The 20,402-nt window shown below is 48.6% G+C and overlaps 1 protein-coding gene across 1 annotated transcript in view; it reads left to right on the plus strand.

Moving 5' to 3' along the window:
* FANK1 (fibronectin type III and ankyrin repeat domains 1) overlaps positions 1 to 20,402 on the plus strand; it is a 97,435-nt gene that overhangs the window by 66,064 nt on the left and 10,969 nt on the right. Inside the window, exons 2-5 of the mRNA XM_032313681.1 lie at positions 6,761 to 6,938; positions 12,435 to 12,559; positions 19,173 to 19,254; positions 20,275 to 20,349. Of these exons, the coding sequence (XP_032169572.1) occupies positions 6,761 to 6,938; positions 12,435 to 12,559; positions 19,173 to 19,254; positions 20,275 to 20,349 (460 nt within the window). The remainder of the gene's footprint in view (positions 1 to 6,760; positions 6,939 to 12,434; positions 12,560 to 19,172; positions 19,255 to 20,274; positions 20,350 to 20,402) is intronic.

Here is a 20,402-nt window from a genome sequence, read left to right on the forward strand (position 1 = left end):
TGCAGATGTCCCTTGTCAATGAAATTTGACCTCAATAAATCTGCAGGTGTCTTTGGAAGGACAGGGAAAGGGCCATTCTGCTTCGGTGGTTCTGTATCGACAGCGATGAGACTCCTACTTGCTTCTCCATCATTTTGTGCTTTCTGTGACCGTCATCACCACTAATTTCAATGTGGGCTGCGATCACGAATTCCCTCCGTAGCTTTTCAAATCCCATCACGTGCCCGTCATCAGGAGACCTGGGTAATTGGATGTTGGTACTAATTCCTCCTTTGAATCTCCTTCTATAGGGTTGGCACATTTCTGTTTTATTATATTATTACAACCTGAATTTAAAAATTAGGGTGCTAATGTTGTACAGTGGCTTACTTATACCTGATAGCATTTGTGTTTAGACCTATACTTTGTAAATGATAGTTCTTTAAAAGGTGGGTTTCTTGTGTGCTTGAGAGCCATATTTTTTTTACCATCTTTGTAACCACTGGGACTAATGGGGACAGTGTGTGGAGGCTTCTATTTTATGTTCATATTATTTATTACTTGGCAAATGGCGGGAGGGGCATGGAACTGTCCTATTTGTCAGATTTGCATGAGAACTTTTTTTTACAAAGAATGTCTGTGGTGCACAACACAGGCATAAATCCTCACGCCATCATCTTTCTGCAGTCTGCCTTGAAGTATTTCCTTTTTCATAACTTGGAAAACCTTTTCTTTTGGTATTTATTTTATTGAGTTGTAATTGACCTATAACATTAGTTTCAGGTGTACAACAGAGGGATTCAATATCCATGTGTGTGGCACTGGGGTCCCACAGGGAGTCTAGTTACCATTGGTTCCCACACTTAGTTACAAAACATTTTTCTTTGCTTCCCGTAATGAGGACTTTTTAAGATCTGCTCTTACCAACTTGCAAAGATGTAGAATGATGGTGTTTACATATGTTTACCATGTCCATGGTGCATTATATTCTTCTGACTTATTTGTAGCTGGACGCTCATACATTTCTGCCGCTTTTACCCCCACGCCTCCCCTTCCACCCTGACCTCAGACACCACCAACCTGTTCCTATTGGAAAACTTTTCAGATAAGTTAACCACGATGGAGGAACCTACCAACTGTTTAGGAACCACACAAAGTTGAAGGTAAGGTTTGTTTCTTCCTTTTTGTTGTATCGTGAGGAAAGTTAAGTTTTAAGCCAGAGCCTGTGACATGAGATTCTGTGATTGTCTAAATTTTGACACTGGTTATCAGACTTAAGCAAAAAGCATCTTTTAAGAGATCTGATACTCATAGGAAAAAGAGTTCTAAAAGTTCTGTGTGAAAAGTAGCCTCTAACACTGTATATTAACTATCCTGGAATTAAAACAACAAAGTAGCATCTTAACTTGTATCTATTAGTGTATGTTTATGGTGTGTTGTACATTCATTTTATAAAACTTATAAAAAGCAATTCCCCAAATAGTGGTTATGATAGAAGATAAATACAAATATGGATATGAACATCTTTTTTTTTTTTTTTAAAGATTTTATTTATTTATTTGACAGATCACAAGTAGGCAGAGAGGCAGGCAGGGTGGGGGTGGGGGAAGCAGCCTCCCCGCTGAGCAGAGAGCCCAATGCGGGACTTGATTCCAAGACCCTGAGATCATGACCTTAGCCGAAGGTAGAGGCTTTATTCCCCTGAGCCACCCAGGTGCCCCTGGATACGGTTAAATAGCAAAAAGGTGAGCTTTCGAGTTTTTTAAAAATACTAATTTAAGGGTGCCTGGGTGGCTTGTTCGTTTAAGTGTTTGCCTTCAGCTCGGGCTGTGATCTCGGGGTCCTGGCATGGAGTCCCGCGGCGGGCTCCCTGCTTAGCGGAGAGCCTGCTTCTCCCTCTTGCTCTCCGACCCTCCTCCCTGCTTGTTTGTTTTCTCTCTCAAAAAAAAAATTTTTTTTAATAAAAATGTTGATTTCAGTCACCTTAAGAAAGATATGTTACTTGTCATCCAGGCACGCAGTTACTCCTAGAGTAGAGGGAGTCAGAGCGGGGATGGTAGATGCGCTCCCCGCCGCTCCTGCCCCCTGGCTGCAATTCTGGCTTCCTCGTAAAGCGTGGGGGTGACAAGATAGAAAAATGGAGGAATCTGTGCCCGTACTGGTCGTACACTCAATGTAGCCTATTTTTCCAGTATGATGTGTACTCCCTGGCCTGGCAGATTTCTCTGGGGGTTATCTCACTAATTGTTTACTCCAGACCCTATAATCACTTCTTGGCCTCTCACCGCCATCTTTCCCTCCGTTCCATGCTGGACACGAAGCGGCACCCGGCTGTCTTCTACCCACAGTCACAGTGTCAAGGTGAACGGCAGCCAAGCCTCTCTGCCTTCTTGGCCCCTGCTTAGGGTTCTGTGCTCTTCTCAGACCATGTTCTTTTTTGTGGACTGAGTTCCCGAAGATAAGCGTCTCCCTGACCCCAGGGCCGGGAGGGACTCCCCCTCCCTTCCCGCTCCGGTATGCAACATCCCTGCACTTCAGACAATGGGCTCTCCATTTTTCTTGTCATGCTCATTTTCAATTTCCTGGGGGTTTAAGCGGGTTCACAAGTCAAGACTTACTTAAAAGGAATGGTCTGGGGAAAAAAAGCCCCCAAAACCTGACTCTCAACTCTTAGAGAACACGTTGACGGTTACCAGAGGGGAGGTGGCTGGAGGGCTGTGGGAGAAAGGGGAGGGACTGAAAGACGCTCATCGTGATGAGCACCCAGGAAGATGTGGAACCCGTGAACCATTATGTTGTACACTGGAAACATAACACTATGTTAATGACACTGGAGTTAAAACAAAACAAAGCGTTCGAAGAAAACTTTAGATTGAATGAAAAGATTTTTCACCCAGGTCTACCTTTTGGATCTCTGCTCCTACGAGGCAGTATGGTTCAGGGTTAAAAATAGGGACTTCTGAGTCAGATTGCCCGGTTTTGCCTAATACTATGGTCTGACTTCGGGCAAGTTCTTTGACCTCTCTGTGTCTCTGATACTTTATAAGGGTAGCAGGATTTTTGTTATCTCCACCTGTAGTTGTAGGGAAGGTGAGCTGGTAACTGACCGTACAGCATCTATGACAGCGCTGGCGCTGAGCGGGCGTCCCGGGGGTTTTGTTGTCCCCTCCTCGCCGCTGGTCTCGTCCCGGCCATTGCTGTCGGCTCGCACGGAGGCTCAGTGCTGTCCCGGGCCTGTGTTCCCTTGGCATCCTGAGGTTTGGACTTGGGCCTGTAAACTGTTTATACATATATTTTAAGATCCTAAAACGTGTATAATAGCAAGTCATGACAAAAATACCAGAATCTTAATCAAAGAAAACACAAACTAAGTACAATGTCGTAAGGGTTAAAACACACCTGTCAAATGACGGGAGGTTTGCCAAAGACGAAGACAACTTTGGTCTCCTCTGCTGTTTTATTTTGTTGGCCACCCCAAAAAAACCCAAAAAACCCCAAAACTCTTCCCTGATGAGAATGCTCGATCATGTCCTGACTGTAAAGGTCCATCTGGCATGAATAGCTTTCCACCCAAAGACGTTCTTGCCCAGGTGGAGATTCGCATCGTGGGAAGCTTTGTTGTTCTGTAAGGAAGACTTAGAGCGTAGCCTCGCTGGTCTGTGCATAAACCCTCAGTGTTGGGGTATGACTGCCGTGCGGAACGGGGTCTCAGCCACAGCCTGTCTGTGGCTACCATGGCTGTGTGCTGGGTAAGCCTTCACTCACGAGTGCTAGACCGTGGTGAGGCCATGGGCCAGGGAGATTTGGATCACTCCTTAAAAAAAAAAAAAAAAATTAAATTAAATGAGGAACAACAACAAATTAACTTTCCAAACAGCACACCTTTTCTGGCAGGCCAGATCAGGGGGAGGGGTGATAGTGCGAGGGGACCCTGACTGTCCTGAGACTGCTGCCAGATGTGGGCACATTGCCACGTCTGGTGGAACTGGTGCCAGGTTCAGGCATGGAAGTCTGATCATCCGGGGCTGAGCTCACAGACCGGGGTCTCTCGTTAATTTACTGTATCGATGATTAGTAAAGAGCAAGGCAAGAGAAACGCTCGCATAACGGGGAATATTTTTTTAATTTAAATTTAATTAATTAACATACAATGTGTTATTAGTTTCAGAGGTAGAGGTCAGTGACGCACCAGTCTTATATAGCACCCAGTGCTCATTACATCTCGTGCCCTTCTTAATGCCCGTCACCCAGCATGACTGGAACATTATCTTTTTATTCCTCACATAAATTCATGGTGAGCCATTTGACTTGTCCATTTTAAAATTTGGCATTAAATTAGAGTTCCTTGCCTGTCTTGATTTTGACTGAGATTCTCAGCCAGGCATCTTTGGAATGGGAGTTTACTTGCCTTCTAATTATATTGGGGGTTATCTGCAATGGTCTGTTAGTCCTGCTCTTTGGATGGTTCTAGAAGGTTCTGGAAAGAAAAGATAAAAGGGTTGCTCAGCATTGGTGTCATAATGTCAGGGTGTGGGTCTCCAAAACGTGCCAGGCAGTGCTGCTGGGATTAAAGGAGATGCTGATACCACAAGGTGAGGGTCTGGCAGGTAGGAGGTGCTCATGTGTTCTTTTCCCCACAGATATTAATTAGTACGTAGGACATTGAAATAGGTTTCTCTGAGGAAACCAACAGCCCCATGAGTCATGTTAGTCATTTTTATAGTTCTTAATATTTCAAGTATTGAAAATCATGCAGCCCCATGGACCACATAGATTTAAAATGAAGCATTTTGCCAAATAAGTCTTAAATTCTTAAAGAACTGAAACCCTACAAATACAGTGGCAAGTCTCCCTCGCCATGATCTCTCCGTCCCTTCCCCGAAGTCTTCGCGATAACTCTGTCCTGGTGGTGGGCGTTTTCCCCAGCACGTATTCAACTTTTACTGCACATTTGTGTATTCACCAACAATACCTAGTGTTGTGTTGTAAAAACTGTAGCAGGTCCTTTGAGCATGTGATTTTCACCCCCTCATTGAGATTTACCTAGGTTACATGCAGACCTAGCTCCTTTTAGCTGCTGGGTAAGGTAGCATTGTACGAAGGACTCTGGAATTCGCGACTCCATAGGCTAGTGAGTTATCACAAAGCACTTTGAATATTTTTGACTGTTCCAGAGCATGAATTTAAACCCAGGTTTAGTCAACTCCATCATGCCATGCTTTGGTAGATATTAGGAAAATAAAGTTGAGAAGAATGAGCTTGCAGGCTGTCCCCTGGTATATCCAGAGGAAGTAAAGGAAATTGGTGGTTGTCTGTCCTCCTGGCCTGGAGCAGGCAAGATCGGGGCAGCCCTGCCTTCCTCAAGGACGGCTACACTGCAGGATGCCCTGGAGTCTGCGGGGAATAGACTGTGGTCTGTGTGTCCGCTACCAAGACAGGGCTTTGGGGAAGTACAAGACCCTTTCTTAGTGAATAGTGAGTCTGGTAAATCACTGATACTTCTGAGGCCCGAAAGGCCCTGTGAGATAGAGGGTTTTAAAGACAAGTGTCAGACATCTGGGACGCCTGGGTGGCTCTGTTGGTTAAGCGTCTGACTCTTGATTTTGGCTCAGGTCATGATCCCAGGGTTCTGAGATCAAGCCCCACATTGGGCTCTGTGCTGGGCGTGGAGCCTGCTTAAGGTTCTTTCTCTTTCTCCCTCTGCCCCTCTGCCTGCTTGTGTTCTCTCTCCCAATAAATAAAATCTTAAAAAAAAAAAAAAAAGTGTAAGACATGGACCCAGCCCTCAAGGAAGTTAAACATCTCACAGGGAGGCGAAGCTAACACGAAACACAACAGCCAGATGCTGACCACCCTGGTGTTCTGTGCCCCTAGTCCTCTTCCACAGCAACAGACTAACCTGTATTTTCCTCCGCATCTTTCTCTGCGTCTCATTCAAGAATACCTTCTGGAAATCTTTTCAAGGCATCTAGTCTAGAACTAGTTCATTTTTTTAAATGTATACATTTTTTATTATGTTATATTACAGTTCATTTTTAAAGGACCATGTAATATCTTGTTTGCCGTAACCTGCTAAAAACAGCAGCATTTCCTGTCCTTGTAGAGGCATCCCTCTGTGCTTTGGTGCTCTGGTTTCTGCAGGCATGGGGTGGCTGGAGAGGCGGCTATAGGTATGTTTAATTTTAAAGCTTGCTGCCCTATTGCTTTCTAAGAAGGCTAGAATTCCCATTTCCCTGCCAGCAATGTTTGAGACCGTTCTCTCCCTACACTGCCATCTCTCCTCGTTATGCAATTTCGTCTGGAGCGTCTGACTGGACATGACGTTATATACGATTGTTATCAATTTCTGTGTTTGTTGGACATTGTTCGGGCTCTTTGTTTTCAATGTTTTGTGCACTGCTCATCTTTCGTCTGGTTGGTTATTAGCCTTTGGGTTTTTCCCTTGGTTAGTCTGCAAGAGCTGTTTATCTAGAAGAGATATCAATCCTTTGTCATCTGCATTACATAAAACATTTTGCAATGATCCACAAGTGAACTCTCGTATGGATGGGTTAGGATATGATCTTCTCGACAAAGTATGTCGTAGCTCACTACATCAGCTGGATTTTCTGTCACTTGAGCTTTTCCGATATTCTTCAAGCAGCAGGGGCGATACTTACATCTGTGCCGGATGTGGAGGGAAACGGTCTGATCTCTCCCTATTGTAATGCATTCAGCTGATCTCGGGTCCTTTTGGAAATGGAGTCCTGAAAGTCTGTATTGTTTTTTGTTTTTTTTTTAGAAATCACACCATCCCCAAAGCCTCATCCACCTGTTGTGGGCAAAGTGACTCATCACAGCATCGAATTATACTGGGATCTGGAAAAGCGAGCAAAACGGCAAGGACCTCAGGAGCAGTGGTTCAGGTTCTCGATCGAAGAAGAAGACCCCAAAATGCACACTTACGGTATCATTTATACGTAGGTGCAATGTTGAATTGCTTAACACTTTGCTTTGATTTCCTGATGAGCTGGAATGGTTTCTATTGTCTCTGACAAGACTCATTCTGAAATGAAAGAAAGAAGTGAGCCAGCATCATTTGCATGCATGCTGCTTACGAATTAGAATTTTTGGAAAATCAGCATGAGTGGTCACTCTGAAACAAAGCCTCCTCTACCTTCGAGAGCTTCTTTGGCTCCTGCAGTGTTCTAATGGTATATTTTAAAACTCTAAAATGTAGAGACACAATCAAGAGGATTTGAGATTGGAGAAGGCTGCTGTGTTCAGAGACGTGGCCTGGAGCCCCCCTGTCTGCCCAGGATGCCTCTGGACCGCCTGGCACACTCCTGTTCTCCATTAGCTGTTCCCAGGCAGTGCTGGTCCCCAGGGCCGGGTCTTCCTCATTAGGTTACCCTGAGCGTGTTTCCTTCTGTTTTCACGTGGCTGTTTCCTTCATGCCATGAAAATATCAGGTGGAACATCCCTTCCACGAAAGGCCTTCGGACATGGCCGCCCTCTCACACAGGCATCTCCTCTGTCCTGACTTTGTCTCATAGCTCCTAACCTTCAGCTCTGCTGGAATTATCTGTCTCGTTGGCATGTTTGTTTTGTCTTCCCACTAGTGTTTAAACTCTGAGAGAGGCAGGAAAGATTCCTGTTTGCATAACACCTGATGCCCCTGCCCCTAGGCCGCACTGGCACGTCGCAGGCCATCTGAGTACTTGTCTCACGGATTAATAAATAAATGTAACTGGGGTAATCAAGAAGTCATTTTTTTTCCCCAACTCCTTTCTTCCTTTGGTCTGCTTTACCATGTGTGAAACGACTACCTTAGGGATACCAAAAACGCAATACAAATACGGCTGTGTGAACTCTAATTAGTCTTGAGATAACTGTAGAATCATTTCAGGTTGTAAGAAATGACAGAGATCTGGTGTACGTTTTGCCCACGTCCCCCAGGGACTAACATCACCGGATGCTGTAGGGTGGCCTCACGGACTGGGGCTGATGCCGTCAAGGCCCAGGGCATCTCCAGCATTTTGCCAGTCTTTTCTCAAGGTGGCATCGTGATGATCTTGAGGGTATTAACAGAGGATTTCACTCTTCCCTGAATGATAATATCCTGGGGATTTAATGAACGTTTGGTTGGTTGTGGTTTTGTTTTTTTAAGATATAAACAACAACACATAAACCCCCCCCCCAACAACAAAAAAACCAAATACATTTATCTGAAATGTAGTTACCATCTGCAAATAATTCTGGCCCCATGACTCGAAAATGGTGTTTTAATGAGGTCATGCCATGGTATTCTCCATTTAGGTAATTTCCATCTGAAGTCTGAAAGCATGAGTTACGGTATTGGAAGTAGGAGTATGCGGAAGGGATCCCGGGTCCCCGGGCGCCCACCCTGCTCTCGCGCTGCAGGTGGGGCTGCGCTCTAGGCTCCTTCCTCTTCCCTTCTCCGCCTGCAGTCCCGGGAGGAGGGGGTTGGGGACCACCTCCCCGCACCCCCCCACCCCCCCAACTGGAGCGCAGCCACGCACTGGCCTCCGGCCTGGGGCGTCTGTCGGGGGTGTTGCACGTTCTGCAGAGGCATGAGTGCTGCCCTGCTGGGGGGTCTGCCCGGAGGAGGGTCTGGCGTCACGGAGCTGGTAGCAAGCCCTGCCAACCGCCAGCCACAGGCTGGCCCGCCCTCCGAGAAGGGGCTGCCGAGGCCCGCCACTAGGTGGCAGGATGAGACTGTGTTAATCTCGACTCGGCGCTCCTTCCCCTGCTCTCTCCAGGTTTCCTCCAGACCAGCAGCGCCTTCCTTTGAAAAAGTGGTTTAGAACATCTGACCTTGGAATCAGGATTTAAGAACTTCCTTTTACTTGTCTGTTTCTGTCCCTGTTCACCGCCGGCCGATCCTGAATCAGGGATGTCCTCACACACCCTTACCTGGTTTTGTGAGTTCTCCCTTTGCAAACGCCTGGTCTGCTCCCTCCCGAGGTCGTGGCATTTATGCCCCACGAGGATGCAGACTCCATCTTCGGACGTGTTCCCTGATGAGCTCCAGGAGCGCGTTTGCTGAACGAATGGGCCTCCTCCATCTTCTCTTGCCTTCCAGCCGTCCGTTCTGTCTTGCTAATCATCCTTTTGTCAAGTTCTCTTCAGGGAGTCTCCATTTCTGGAAGCATGAAGGTCAGACTCCATCCATGATGCCCTTCACAGGCTACCTACAACCTGCCGGCCTTGTTGTCTCTCTCATTTCTGAGCACGAATCCTCCATCGAGATCTGTTTACTGTCCTTTGAACAGGCCCTGATTTTTCCTGTGTGTATGGTCAGCTGTTTTCCCTGTGTCAGACCAGTGTCCCCTCATCCCACACTTTCTTCCACAGGATCAGATTCTACTTCGACCGAGAAACTTGTTACTAACCTGTTGTCTGCCCCTCTAAATTCCTATGACAACTGTGCATTTCATTCATTCATTCACTCACGATTATCCTGTATTTCATTCATTCGGTCTGCATGTATTAATGGGTAACTGCTATGTTGCAGACACTGCTGGATGCAGGGGTTGTGCACTGAACAAACCGACAAAAATTCCTCCTTCATGATGAGAAAAACAAATAAGAGATATAAGTGAAAATGCAGAGTAGGTAAATACAAATGGTGAGAAGACCAAGGAGAAAACATAGGAAAAGTTGGGGGTTTGGAACAGAGGTAAAGGTTTCCCTAGAAGGTCACATCTGGCTAAAGAAGAAGCTGAGGCCGATCTGGAGTCTGGAGAGTATCTGAAAGAAGAACATTCCAGGTAGAAGAAATAGCAAGTGAAGCCCCCTTGAGACAGGACCCCCCTTGAGACAGGACCCCCCTTGAGCCAGGTATGTTCCAGGAACCCTGGGGAGTCGAGTGGGTGAGGAGAGCAGCAGGGGATGAGGTCAGCGAGGCTGTCACTGGGGTCCGAGGCTGGCACAGAGCCGTGGCAGGAAAGCCAGGGGCGACTGCTAAGCTGTGGAGCGGCAGGGCCTGGTTGACACTCTTGCTCTCTGACGATCATTCTAGCTGCTGAGGTGAGAACAGGCCCAGGGAGGCACAAGGCAGCCGTTGCTTTTACAGTGAGTGAGGTGGAGAGGATAGAACCGGGTGAGCCGTAGCTGAGTTTAGGATGGTTTGAAAGACAGACTTGAAGACTTTGCTGGTGGCTCCGATACGAGATGGGAGAGAAAGAGGAGCATCAAGGGTTCGATCCAGACCCGCCCCTTCCGGACAGCGAGTCAGGCTGCATTCAACCTCAGCTTCAGAATCTCTGTGCGTTAGGACGACAGTTTCCCACACGACACTCCCGGGGTGTCGGCCGTGGCTCCATTCCACGGTGTCTGTCTTCCACGTCCGCCCGGGCTGAGGGAGCAGCCTCTGCCTGGAGGTCGCCAGTCACTGTGGCTGGGGGCAGAGGGCAGGCCACACTGTTTCTAGAAGCTTCCACCCAGAATGATACATTTCACTCCTGCTTCTGCTTCCTTGCTCAAAGCAAGTCCTACGGTCATGTCTGAGTTTGACAGGGCAGGGGGAACGGGACCCTTGTTCTGTCCCCAAATATTTGGGAACAATAATCTCATCTTCCACAGGTGGTGTGAGGGGACTGGGCCCGAGCATTTCCAGTTACAACGACGGGAAGATGGGGGGTGAAGAGAGGAGGGGAGACTGCGCGGGGGCATCAGGTGGTGGCCAAGGAGAGACGTCAGGGAGCAGCGGCTGGGCAAGACTGGCCTAGGGGACCGTCCCCAGCAGGAGGCTGGATTGGAACTGGGGGCGGAGGGAGCATAGAGAGAGAGGGCAAGTCTGGCAACTGGGTCTTTAGGCGTTCCAGTATTGGGTTTCTTAGGTTCCAAGTTTGTTCAGCTGCCACATCAAATATTTGCTTAGGGACTAAAAACAAAAATACAGGAGTGTGTTAGACTTTCATAGGCTCTGATCTACTGTGGAAAAGTCCCAAGATTGTCTCATTCATTTAGGTATCATGCCCAGGCCATGGGGACTTGCACTTTCTTTTCTTTCTTTTTTTTTTTTTTTTAAGATTTTATTTATTTATTTGACAGAGATGACAACCAGGCAGAGGCAGGCAGAGAGAGAGGGGGAAGCAGGCTCCCCGCTGAGCAGAGAGCCCAATGTGGGGCTCGATCCCAGGACCCTGGGATTATGACCTGAGCCAAAGGCAGAGGCTTCAACCCACTGAGGCACCCAGGCGCCCCAGAACTGGCACTTTCTCCACGAGTTTGCTGAATGGCTTCCGTTTGTCCCCCCATGGCTGGGTGGCAATCGCTGCAGAGTACCAGGGCCCCTGTGTGGGTCTGGTATTCTTCTGGGGTCCCCTTGATTCAAGGGAGAGCCTCCAGCCTTCCCTAGTTGTGCCAGTGACTTCTGTCTTCTGAACAGTTGTGTGATTCCTCTTTCCAGGGGCGGAAGGTGCTGCTTGCTTCAGCAAGACCGGAGGATACTTAGCAATGCTGGACTTTACTGGGGCACTCTGGTTTCATGGTGGTCTGAAAGGATGCTAGGTCTTTGACACCTGACACTGAATTCCATTGAAGCTTGGATATGATACTCAATTTTTGCTCCTCAAAATCTTTTCAGAAGCCACAAATCCAGGGCTCGGTCTCTATGAGTCCCGTAACAATAGATATGGATGTGCACTCACATAACAAGAAAATCTACCTACTCTTGAACTCACTTTGGGCTAGGTAGCTCTGTTTTCACTGGTGGTGATAATGATTTTTAAAACCATATAGTTTTACTGAATACTTATTTTGGTTTTAGAGCTTTGCTTTTGTGGTAAATATATATATTGACTTTTAACCATCTGTTTTCTTGGTTTCTTAACTCAGATGTTTTTCTTAATGCCACTGGTATCATTTCTTTTTTTTTTTTTTAAGATTTTATTTATTTATTTGACAGAGAGAGATCACAAGTAGGCAGAGAGGCAGGCAGAGAGAGAGAGGAGGAAGCAGGCTCCCTGCTGAGCAGAGAGCCCGATGCGGGACTTGATCCCAGGACCCTGAGATCATGACCCGAGCCGAAGGCAGCGGCTTAACCCACTGAGCCACCCAGGCACCCCCTGGTATCATTTCTTCACTGTCTTTGTGCTGGTTTCTTCTTTGTGGATGATGTGATGTATCAGTTCGTATCTGTTATCTCTTGCTGCATAACAAACCATCCCCAAACTTAGTAGTTGTGCTTAAAGCAAAAAAAAAAAAAAAAAGTCCTGTGTTTTCTCATGACTCTGCAACTGGGGCAGGGTGGGAAAGGCTGGATGTGTGACTTGTCCTTCGCACTCAGGGAACCCTCCACCGAGGGTGGGGGACTGACAGCTGCCGAGGTGGGGTCATACAGGAGATGGGCGGCATTCCCACATTGCTTCCTCCGGCTCTTAGCGACTTTCCGAGCGTGCGGATTTGATCACCGAGTGTCCTGATCCTGCGTGTCTCCTCCCTTCTAGGGGATACGCAACAAAGCATGTTGTGGAAGGTCTGGAACCACGAACACTGTACAAATTCCGACTGAAGGTCACCAGTCCCTCTGGAGAATATGAGTACAGCCCAGTGGTCTCCGTATCTACAACCAGTGAGTATACAAACACCACACTCCTTTATCCAGAGATCAATGAAGACAATGAGCCCTATGGAGGTACAAGTACCCTGCCTTTTATTGAGCCTTTCTGGAAGCAGAAACCCTTCCATTAAAAAGAAAATTTTATTTATTTATTTGAGAGAGAGAGCGAGAGCACGCGTGAGCACGCAGGAGAGGGAGAAGCCGCCTCCCCGCTGAGCACAGAGCCTGACGTGGGGCTCGAACCCAGGACTCTGAGAGCATGACCCGAGCTGAAGGCAGGCACTTCATGGAGCGAGCCACTCAGGTGCCCTGAAATGCCTCCAGTTTTAGAGACTGTGCTGCAGCTGTTTACTGGCTCGTCCAGGCCGCAGCGGGAGGGAAGTCTGTGCTTTAACAGACGGGGAGCGCGGTGCTGGGGCTGACCCTGCCCTGGGAGGGCACATTCAGGACTAAAAGTACAAAAGGGTAGAGTCGCCTTTCCTAGGAAGCGGGCCGGGGGTGTGGGCCGAGGAACAGTCTGCCTGTCCGGCTGTGCCTCGGGTGACAAGGCCTAGAAGGCATTTTGTCCCTTTTGAACCACCTCAGTTTTCTGTCTTGACACATGAATCGGATTCCGGTGGGGGCTGTGAGTGAGGAAGAATGAACACCGGCCAACACACACACACACACACACACACACACACACACACACACAGAGCAAGGGGCTGGCCACGCCGCCTCTGACCTTGCATGTCCTTCTCCCGGTCCCACCTGAGGGTGCAGATATTTTCTGTGATCGGTATTTTGGTGTTTTAAAGATGTGTGTGTGTCTAGAATGTGGTAAAGATCAAAATGGTCAGAAACGCTCTTTGTGGCCCGCTTGCTGAGAGCACAAACGTCTTTTCTCAGTTGCACAACGAAGTCTTCCTCCTGTGAGTAAAAGTCATTTTAAAGTTTTAGTCCCTATTGTGTCTGGCATGTGCGGGTGTGACACACACATACACATACATGAATAAAACATACATTTTCCTTCTGTGGCTTTCAATTGTGTCCTTTATGCATTTATTTGGAGAGGTTTTTTTCTTATTTAACTTTAATTATCCAACTCACAGTACATCATTGGTTTCAGATGTCACGTTCAGTAATTGATCAGGTGCGTGGAACACCCAGTGCCCATCACCTTTCGTGCCTCCTTGACGCCCGTCGCCCGGTTACCTCATCCCTCCTCCCCCTGCCCTCCAGCAGCCCTCGGCTTGTTTCTTAGCGTTAAGAGCCTCTCAAGGTTTTTCTCATTTGGATTTTTATGTGGATTAAAGATGATTAAGGTTTTGAGTTAGCCTATCATCTCTTAGTTTGCAGACAGGGCACTGGGGAGTTGGGTCTTCATTTGGCAAACTGAGAATTCAGTGACAGCTGGAAGCGGTGTCCCTGTCCCAAGGTGCTCCGCTCGCTGCAAAGACGCATAATTTCAGAGGAGACTTTCCGAGTGGAACGGTCAGTTACAGTGACGTGAGTCAGGCAACAGGGCTTGTCCTTCCTGTGGCGGCGGTGAAAGCATTTCCTTCCTCTGGGAGACCAGGCGCTCTGGAGCTTTTAGGGGGAAAAGGCAGAGTGGTTGAGTGTGAGTTGGTCTCCTCTGTGTTGAGGGTGGGCACGGAGACAGGAGGAACAGGCGCAGGAGAAGAGTCGGCAAAGGGGAACCCAGTGTTTGAATAGACTCTCTGGGGACGCTGGGCCACGGTGCTCCCTCCTGTCCCGCCGGCCCCAGCCAGCCACAGGCCCCTCCTGCACTCCTCTGCCTTTGCCCCATTTCTCTGGAGCTCCCACCTCGGAGCCCCCTCTTCCCGGTGCCCCTTCAACTCCTCTGCCTGCCACTGTCCAGGCAGAGCTCTGCTTGGGGGTGGTCCCTTGTGCCTCCGCCAGTACCCAGCTGGGTCTCACCCCCTCTGATAGCACCCAGCCCATCTTATTTTATGTATCTTTCATCTTCTTTGTCTCCCACCGACTTGTGTGCTTCCAAAGTGGAGGACGTGGTGGGTCAGTCATGTCTGGTGTAGAAGATCACAGTGCATGGGTGGACAGACGGGGAATGGAAAGGTCCTGAGGCAGAATTAGGATGAAGAGGGAAACACTGATCTTCTCAGCTTGCACTCCTGTCTGGGGAGATGCACGTGTGTCCTACGGGCTGGGGAGCACCCCCTTGACCTGCATGGGGGAGGCAAACAGGATGCAGAGCCGGCCATGGTGAGCCTCTGCTCGCCACTGGCATCTTTGCTCCTGCCACATCCACGCCAGGGTAGGGGCTGCAGGACCCTCCGGAGCTGATGTGGCGCTCGCCTACCATTCAGAGCTCTTCGGGAAAGCAGAAACCATCGTAGGTTTCCATCAGCTGGCCAGGACGGTGCTGGCTTCCTGCGGAGCTGGCTTCCCAGAGGCAGCTACAGCGAGGTGGTCTAGGGTCCAGAGCATTTGTCCCTGCAGCCCGTGGCTCCCGTGGGTCACTAGACCTGACCTCTTGCAAGGACCAGGGTGTGATGGAGACATGGTTCCTGGTGTTGATCTGCGTACCGGGCTTCCTGCTCCTTTCGCGGTCTGGTCACAGCGCTGGGCTGCAGTGGGCAGGGCTCTCAGACTTGGGGGGGCTCTCCCGGGTGGCAGTGGTCCTGGACCCTCTTCCTGCTAGCTGCTGCTCCCTGACACTATTATTCTATTTATAATACCCAAAGCAGACTCCCTTAAGGAGGTAGATCATGCTAAACAAAGAATTAAAAATGTGCATATTTTCCAAAACAAGTAAAAATTGCTTCTGTGGGTTGATCACTTGCATTCAGTTTGAAAGTGTTTTTAATGAATCCCGAAAGCATGCACTTTGTTTGAATAAAGGATGCTCAGCTTTTTTTTTTTTTTAATTTTTTTAATTCCAGGTAAAGTACACAAGACTCTTGCTTAAATGAGGCATGCAATTTTAATCAGTTGGGCCCTTAAAAAGAGAAAAGCAGCTGCTGCTTGTTAATTGGCAAATCTCTCCTCCAATGAGCTCATCATTTGCCCACTGCTTCTAACAGAGACCCGAATTCTGCCCAGAAAGGTGTTACTGCCATATTGGAATATCTGTGGGCACATCTGCCACTAAATGACCCTCTTGCAGAACAGGGCGATGGCTTTCCCCTCCTCCTGGGTGTCCCCTCTCCTGGCCCTGCCTGATAAGTTCCATCCAGTGCTGCGCTAGGACAGGAGGGCGGGGGGTGGGGAGCACTTGCAGACGTCCTCCCCGTGGGCGGCATTGATTCAGCATTAACATCCGCCAAACAAACCCACAGAGGCACAGCCTGCCTTCTCTGTATTCGGTTGTACTTGGGCCAGGCCCACCATGTCTTTGAGGATTCAGGGGTAGCAGGAGTGGAACATTTGGCTCCCCCTGGGATTTCCTCTCTTTGTGACTCTTGCCTGTAGTGGGAGAAAGAACTGCTCCCCCTTCACTTATTCCTCCTCCGATTCATATAAACGGAGACTTTTGCAAGCCCGGGTTGATCCGCGTCTGGTCTGGTGCTAATCTTCAGGACTCTTTGCCTTCCCGGCAGTGGTCTGAGCGGGGTTAATGAGTCAGTGCTGAGAAAGAGCATCTATGCCCTAAACGAGAAGTATCGCTTCCTTGTGCGGAAACTCTGCAAACAAGGAACGGTTAGCCATAGCGCTGTGCTCCTTCCCCTCTGTGAGGGGTCCTTTTGTTCTGAGTAAGGCATGAGGGCTCTGATCACCTCTTGCAGAGCTGACATAGGGCAATCCATTCATTTCAGTGATGTCCTACCATCAAAATATCCTGGTCTTTGCTGCGCACCGTCCTCACGCCTATAAGCACGAAACGAACTTCTTCGATTTTCTAATATTTGCATGCTGCAGGGGCTCCTGGGTAGGAGGGACCAGGAAGTGCCCCCCCCCCGCCTCCCCCCAGCCGAGAGCTGGACCGGCCCTGTAAGACCGTCGTCGTGGACTAGAGGTGGGTCAGAGCAGAAACACGTGGCGATGCTGCACCTGCATTTAGAACTTTGTTTAGAATCTTAAATTCGCGCTTTTCTGGAACTTTTTAGGCTTTGGCATACCTTCTCATTTACCACTTTGTTCCGGGGGAGCGTGTTTTTTTATTGAAGAAGTCTGCTTATTTTCAGAGTTTCATGAGGTTGGAAGCACATGATGAGTTGGTCGGTGGGTGGCCGTGCGAAGGCCTCGTGAGCTCTGACGTTGCCCACGCCTACCTGCTTGGTCTCAGACAACTCACTCTGCCTTCCTGGCTCTCTTCTGTGGTCTGAAGAAGAATTAAAAAAAAAAAAAAGGATTGTGTAGAGTCCTAGATAGAGCTTAATGAATAAGTTTCGAGTTAGGATGTCCTATTTTAAAATTTAGTAGAAATAGGATGAGCTTCCTATGTTCTTCTAGATGATTCTATGCAAATTAGTTGTTTTTGTATTTTTGGTGGCAGTTGAAGTTTGTGAGTCACAAGAGGGAGCTGGCAGGGGTATGTACCACCCCCATTCTACTCTTCCCTCCTTTCCAGGAAGGGAAAGGAAGGGAAACTTTCCATGGGTTTAGTTTGTCCACTAAAGCAGGGATGCGTCACCCAACAGATCATTTTCAGTCCTTACTAGTCTAGCCCAGGGCTCCTCAGCCTTGGTGCGCTGATGTTTGGGGGCTGCATAATTCTCACTGTGTGCAGGTGAGATCATCAGTATCCCACGCCTCTCTACCCACTAGACGCCAGGAGCACCAACCCTTAAGGTGTGACAACCAAAAATATCTCCAGGTCTTACCAAATGTCCTCTTGGTGGTGGTGGTGTTGGGGTGGGGGTTCCCTTCTGTAGCCCCCAGGGGAACCACCAGGCTAGGCGCGATCTTCCTTGGAAGACCAGGGACAGAGGGGGGCCTTGCCCTTGGACGGTTTATCGTGATACTTTTCCTCGAAGCGTTTGGTCTAAAACTATGTGTGGAAAGATGAGGAGGAGGTACAGCGCAGCTGAAAAATGGTCAGGAGATTGGCAAGCACTAGCAGACAAAGTTGGGATTTCAAAAACCGTTTTCACTTGGCTTTATTTTATTTTATTTTATTTTTTTTACCAGAAGAACAATGGTGTCAGCTAGAGGTCATTCTGCTAGAGATCGATACACTCTTCTGCCCCACCCGCCCCGGCTTCCCAATTCATAATGTGCCCCGTTAAAATCTTCCAAGGAAACGAGTAGAATAGGGGCTCCGGGGCCCAGGAGCTCTCCCTAGCGGAATTCGCTGACCGGGATGGGTACTGAGTTCACAGTCCCCAGTTCCAGTGAGCTCCATGGGCTCATCCCAGAGAGTTTTTCTACTGCAGGTGCAGGAAGAGGGAAGTTTCTCCCCACCTGGTGGGGCCAGCCGGGGGGTCTCTGGAGGCCAGCCTGGTGGAGGGTGATGAAGGGGTGGGTGAGCCCCAGGAGTCAGTCTCGGGGCAAATGTCGGAGGACAGGTAGGAGATGGGTGTTTTCTTTCAGGGTTTCAGATGATGACAGGTTCGAAGCCGGTGCTACTGTGTAAATGGCAAAGGAGAGGAACACGCTGGTCTTGTTCCCTCTGGGACCCTCAGGGTCAAGACTGGGCACGCGAGTGACGTAATAAATGTTTGAGTGAATGGAAGAGACGTTGGGGTTGCCTGGAACTGGGGATTATAGACTCAGGACCCATCCAGGGCAGCGAGGTCGGCTCAGGTGTGATGGGCGTGACAACGGTGGGGACAAGGACAGTGGCCGCTGCCCTTCCCACGGCCTCCACAGCGGAAGCGTGTTGGATATTCAGGACATGCCAGGTGCTCTGCTAAGTGCTTCGCGTGTGTTCCATTTACGCCAAACCATTCAAGCAACGAGAGACGCACAGAGGGTGAAGCAAGCCCTGGAAGACGGGCTTCTCTCACTTGGCCGTTTATTGTCACACTCTGCCCCTTTCTGCACTCTGTCTTCCTCGAGGACCTAACGTTCCCCCCACGCAACGGGACGCCCTCCCTTCTGCCCCACTTCCCCTTGTTCCTGGAGTCGCTTGCAGCCTTCCCCTCCTGGCTCCTCTGCCTGGCAGGCTCTCCCCCGTCATCGCGCTTTCTCACGGTGCTCCCCCTCTGTGAACGAGCCCCTTCTGCGCCCCGGCCCCCCAGCAGCTCCGGGGAGACCAGGCCAACGTGAATGTTATATTCCTGGGAAGCACTGAAATTTTGGATGTCAAATGTTACAGCAATTTATTTTTGTCGTTTGTTCAAGTAGTTTAGAGTCGCTTTGGCAAACCACACCAGCATGTTGCGACGATCATGGGCTTTTCCTTGCTTGTAAGAGACATTTAGTAAATCTTAGGAAATCTGGAAGGATTATTTTCACCTATCAAAATACCACGCACAAAGCAGTGCTTTTATAACTTGAGAATGTCCCCAGTCCTTAGGACAATCTGAATGTTCTTAATATATGGAAACAAGGCCTTTCTCAGTAAAAGAAGTGGAATAGGAAATGTAAGCCACACTTCTCGGAATAGCCAAGTGCCTTCTTGGAGGGGACCATGAACACCCACTCAAGGCCGCGGGAGGCGCGTATCCGGAATGAATATTCTCTCACTCGACTTTGGCGACTGTTTTCCATCTTTCTTCAGGAGAACCCATAAGTAGTGAACACTTTCACCGAGCGGTCAATGTGAATGATGAAGATTTGCTGGTTCGAATACTTCAAGGAGGGTGAGAGAACTCTGCCTTAAAATTAAACAATTTTTAATGCCCAGCAAGTACATAGAATTGCACTTAACTTTATTTCCCCTCCATTTTCCATGCCTCTGAAATTGCGCCAAAATAGATCTCCGGTGACTGGTGGGAGTTCAGCAGAGTCAATAAAGATGGTCTCTGAGCCCCATGGAAATGCTAGGTTTTGTAAATAGCTAATGGAAATTGAAAATGAGAAGTCTGGGTATCCTCTTTTCTTCCCAGAAATAATTCCCATTTTTAGTATATGTGCTGCCGAAGCGAGCACTCCAGAAATAATTCCTGACTCTTGCTTATATGCCATAGCATTTAGGCAAATTTCACCCCTAAGTGCCCACATCTACCTAAGGAATAATTAAATCTGCTGTTTCTGATTCAAAAAGTCGGTAAAACACTAGGAGAAAAGTAGCAAATACATTTGCTGCCATGGGATGTTTGAAGCCCTCGCGTAATGAAAGGTGAACGAAGTTACGTAGATTCTTTTTGAATCAGAAAAGTTTTGAGAACCTTAGAAGACCAGTCATTTTGCAAACAGGGCCCTTCGCTTGGGGGAGAGAAGGACCCCACAAAAAAACAAGGCTTCTGAGCTGGTATTGAAGAGCTCCGCTTTGTTCCTCCAGAGGCCTCCAGGGAGAAATGCAGGCCTCCCCAGCCCAGACTCTTGGTGGAGCGGAGTGTGGGATTGCCGGCAGCCCTCTGTTCTAGAAGGCGGTGGTGCCCGTCCCAGTGTTTCCACTGCTCACATGCTGGTTTTGAGTTGAACGGAGAGCTGGTTTTAAGCGAAACTAGAGCAATTTCCCTTCCTGTGAATTCGAATCCTTGAAAAATATCTAGGCAGGGTGGTTTAAGACAACAGAAACTTAATGGCCCAGAAGAAATCGGAATTTTCGGGGAGAATAAATCGTTTTAGTCACCTGTGTCCTGCAAGAGACCTCCGCTGTGACTGCGGAGAGCCACGCGGAGCATCTTAATCTCTTTTCTCTGTGTTTTTTCCCCAAGAAATGTTAAGGTTGATGTTCCCAATAAGTTTGGCTTTACTGCTCTGATGGTTGCTGCCCAGAAAGGTTACACCAGGTAGGCTTCCTCCTCTCGTATCTCTGAGTGCCTGAACCTTTCCCTTCTCCCAA

This window comes from Mustela erminea, chromosome 14 (genome assembly GCF_009829155.1).
Source record: "Mustela erminea isolate mMusErm1 chromosome 14, mMusErm1.Pri, whole genome shotgun sequence".
Classification (NCBI taxonomy): domain Eukaryota; kingdom Metazoa; phylum Chordata; class Mammalia; order Carnivora; family Mustelidae; genus Mustela; species Mustela erminea.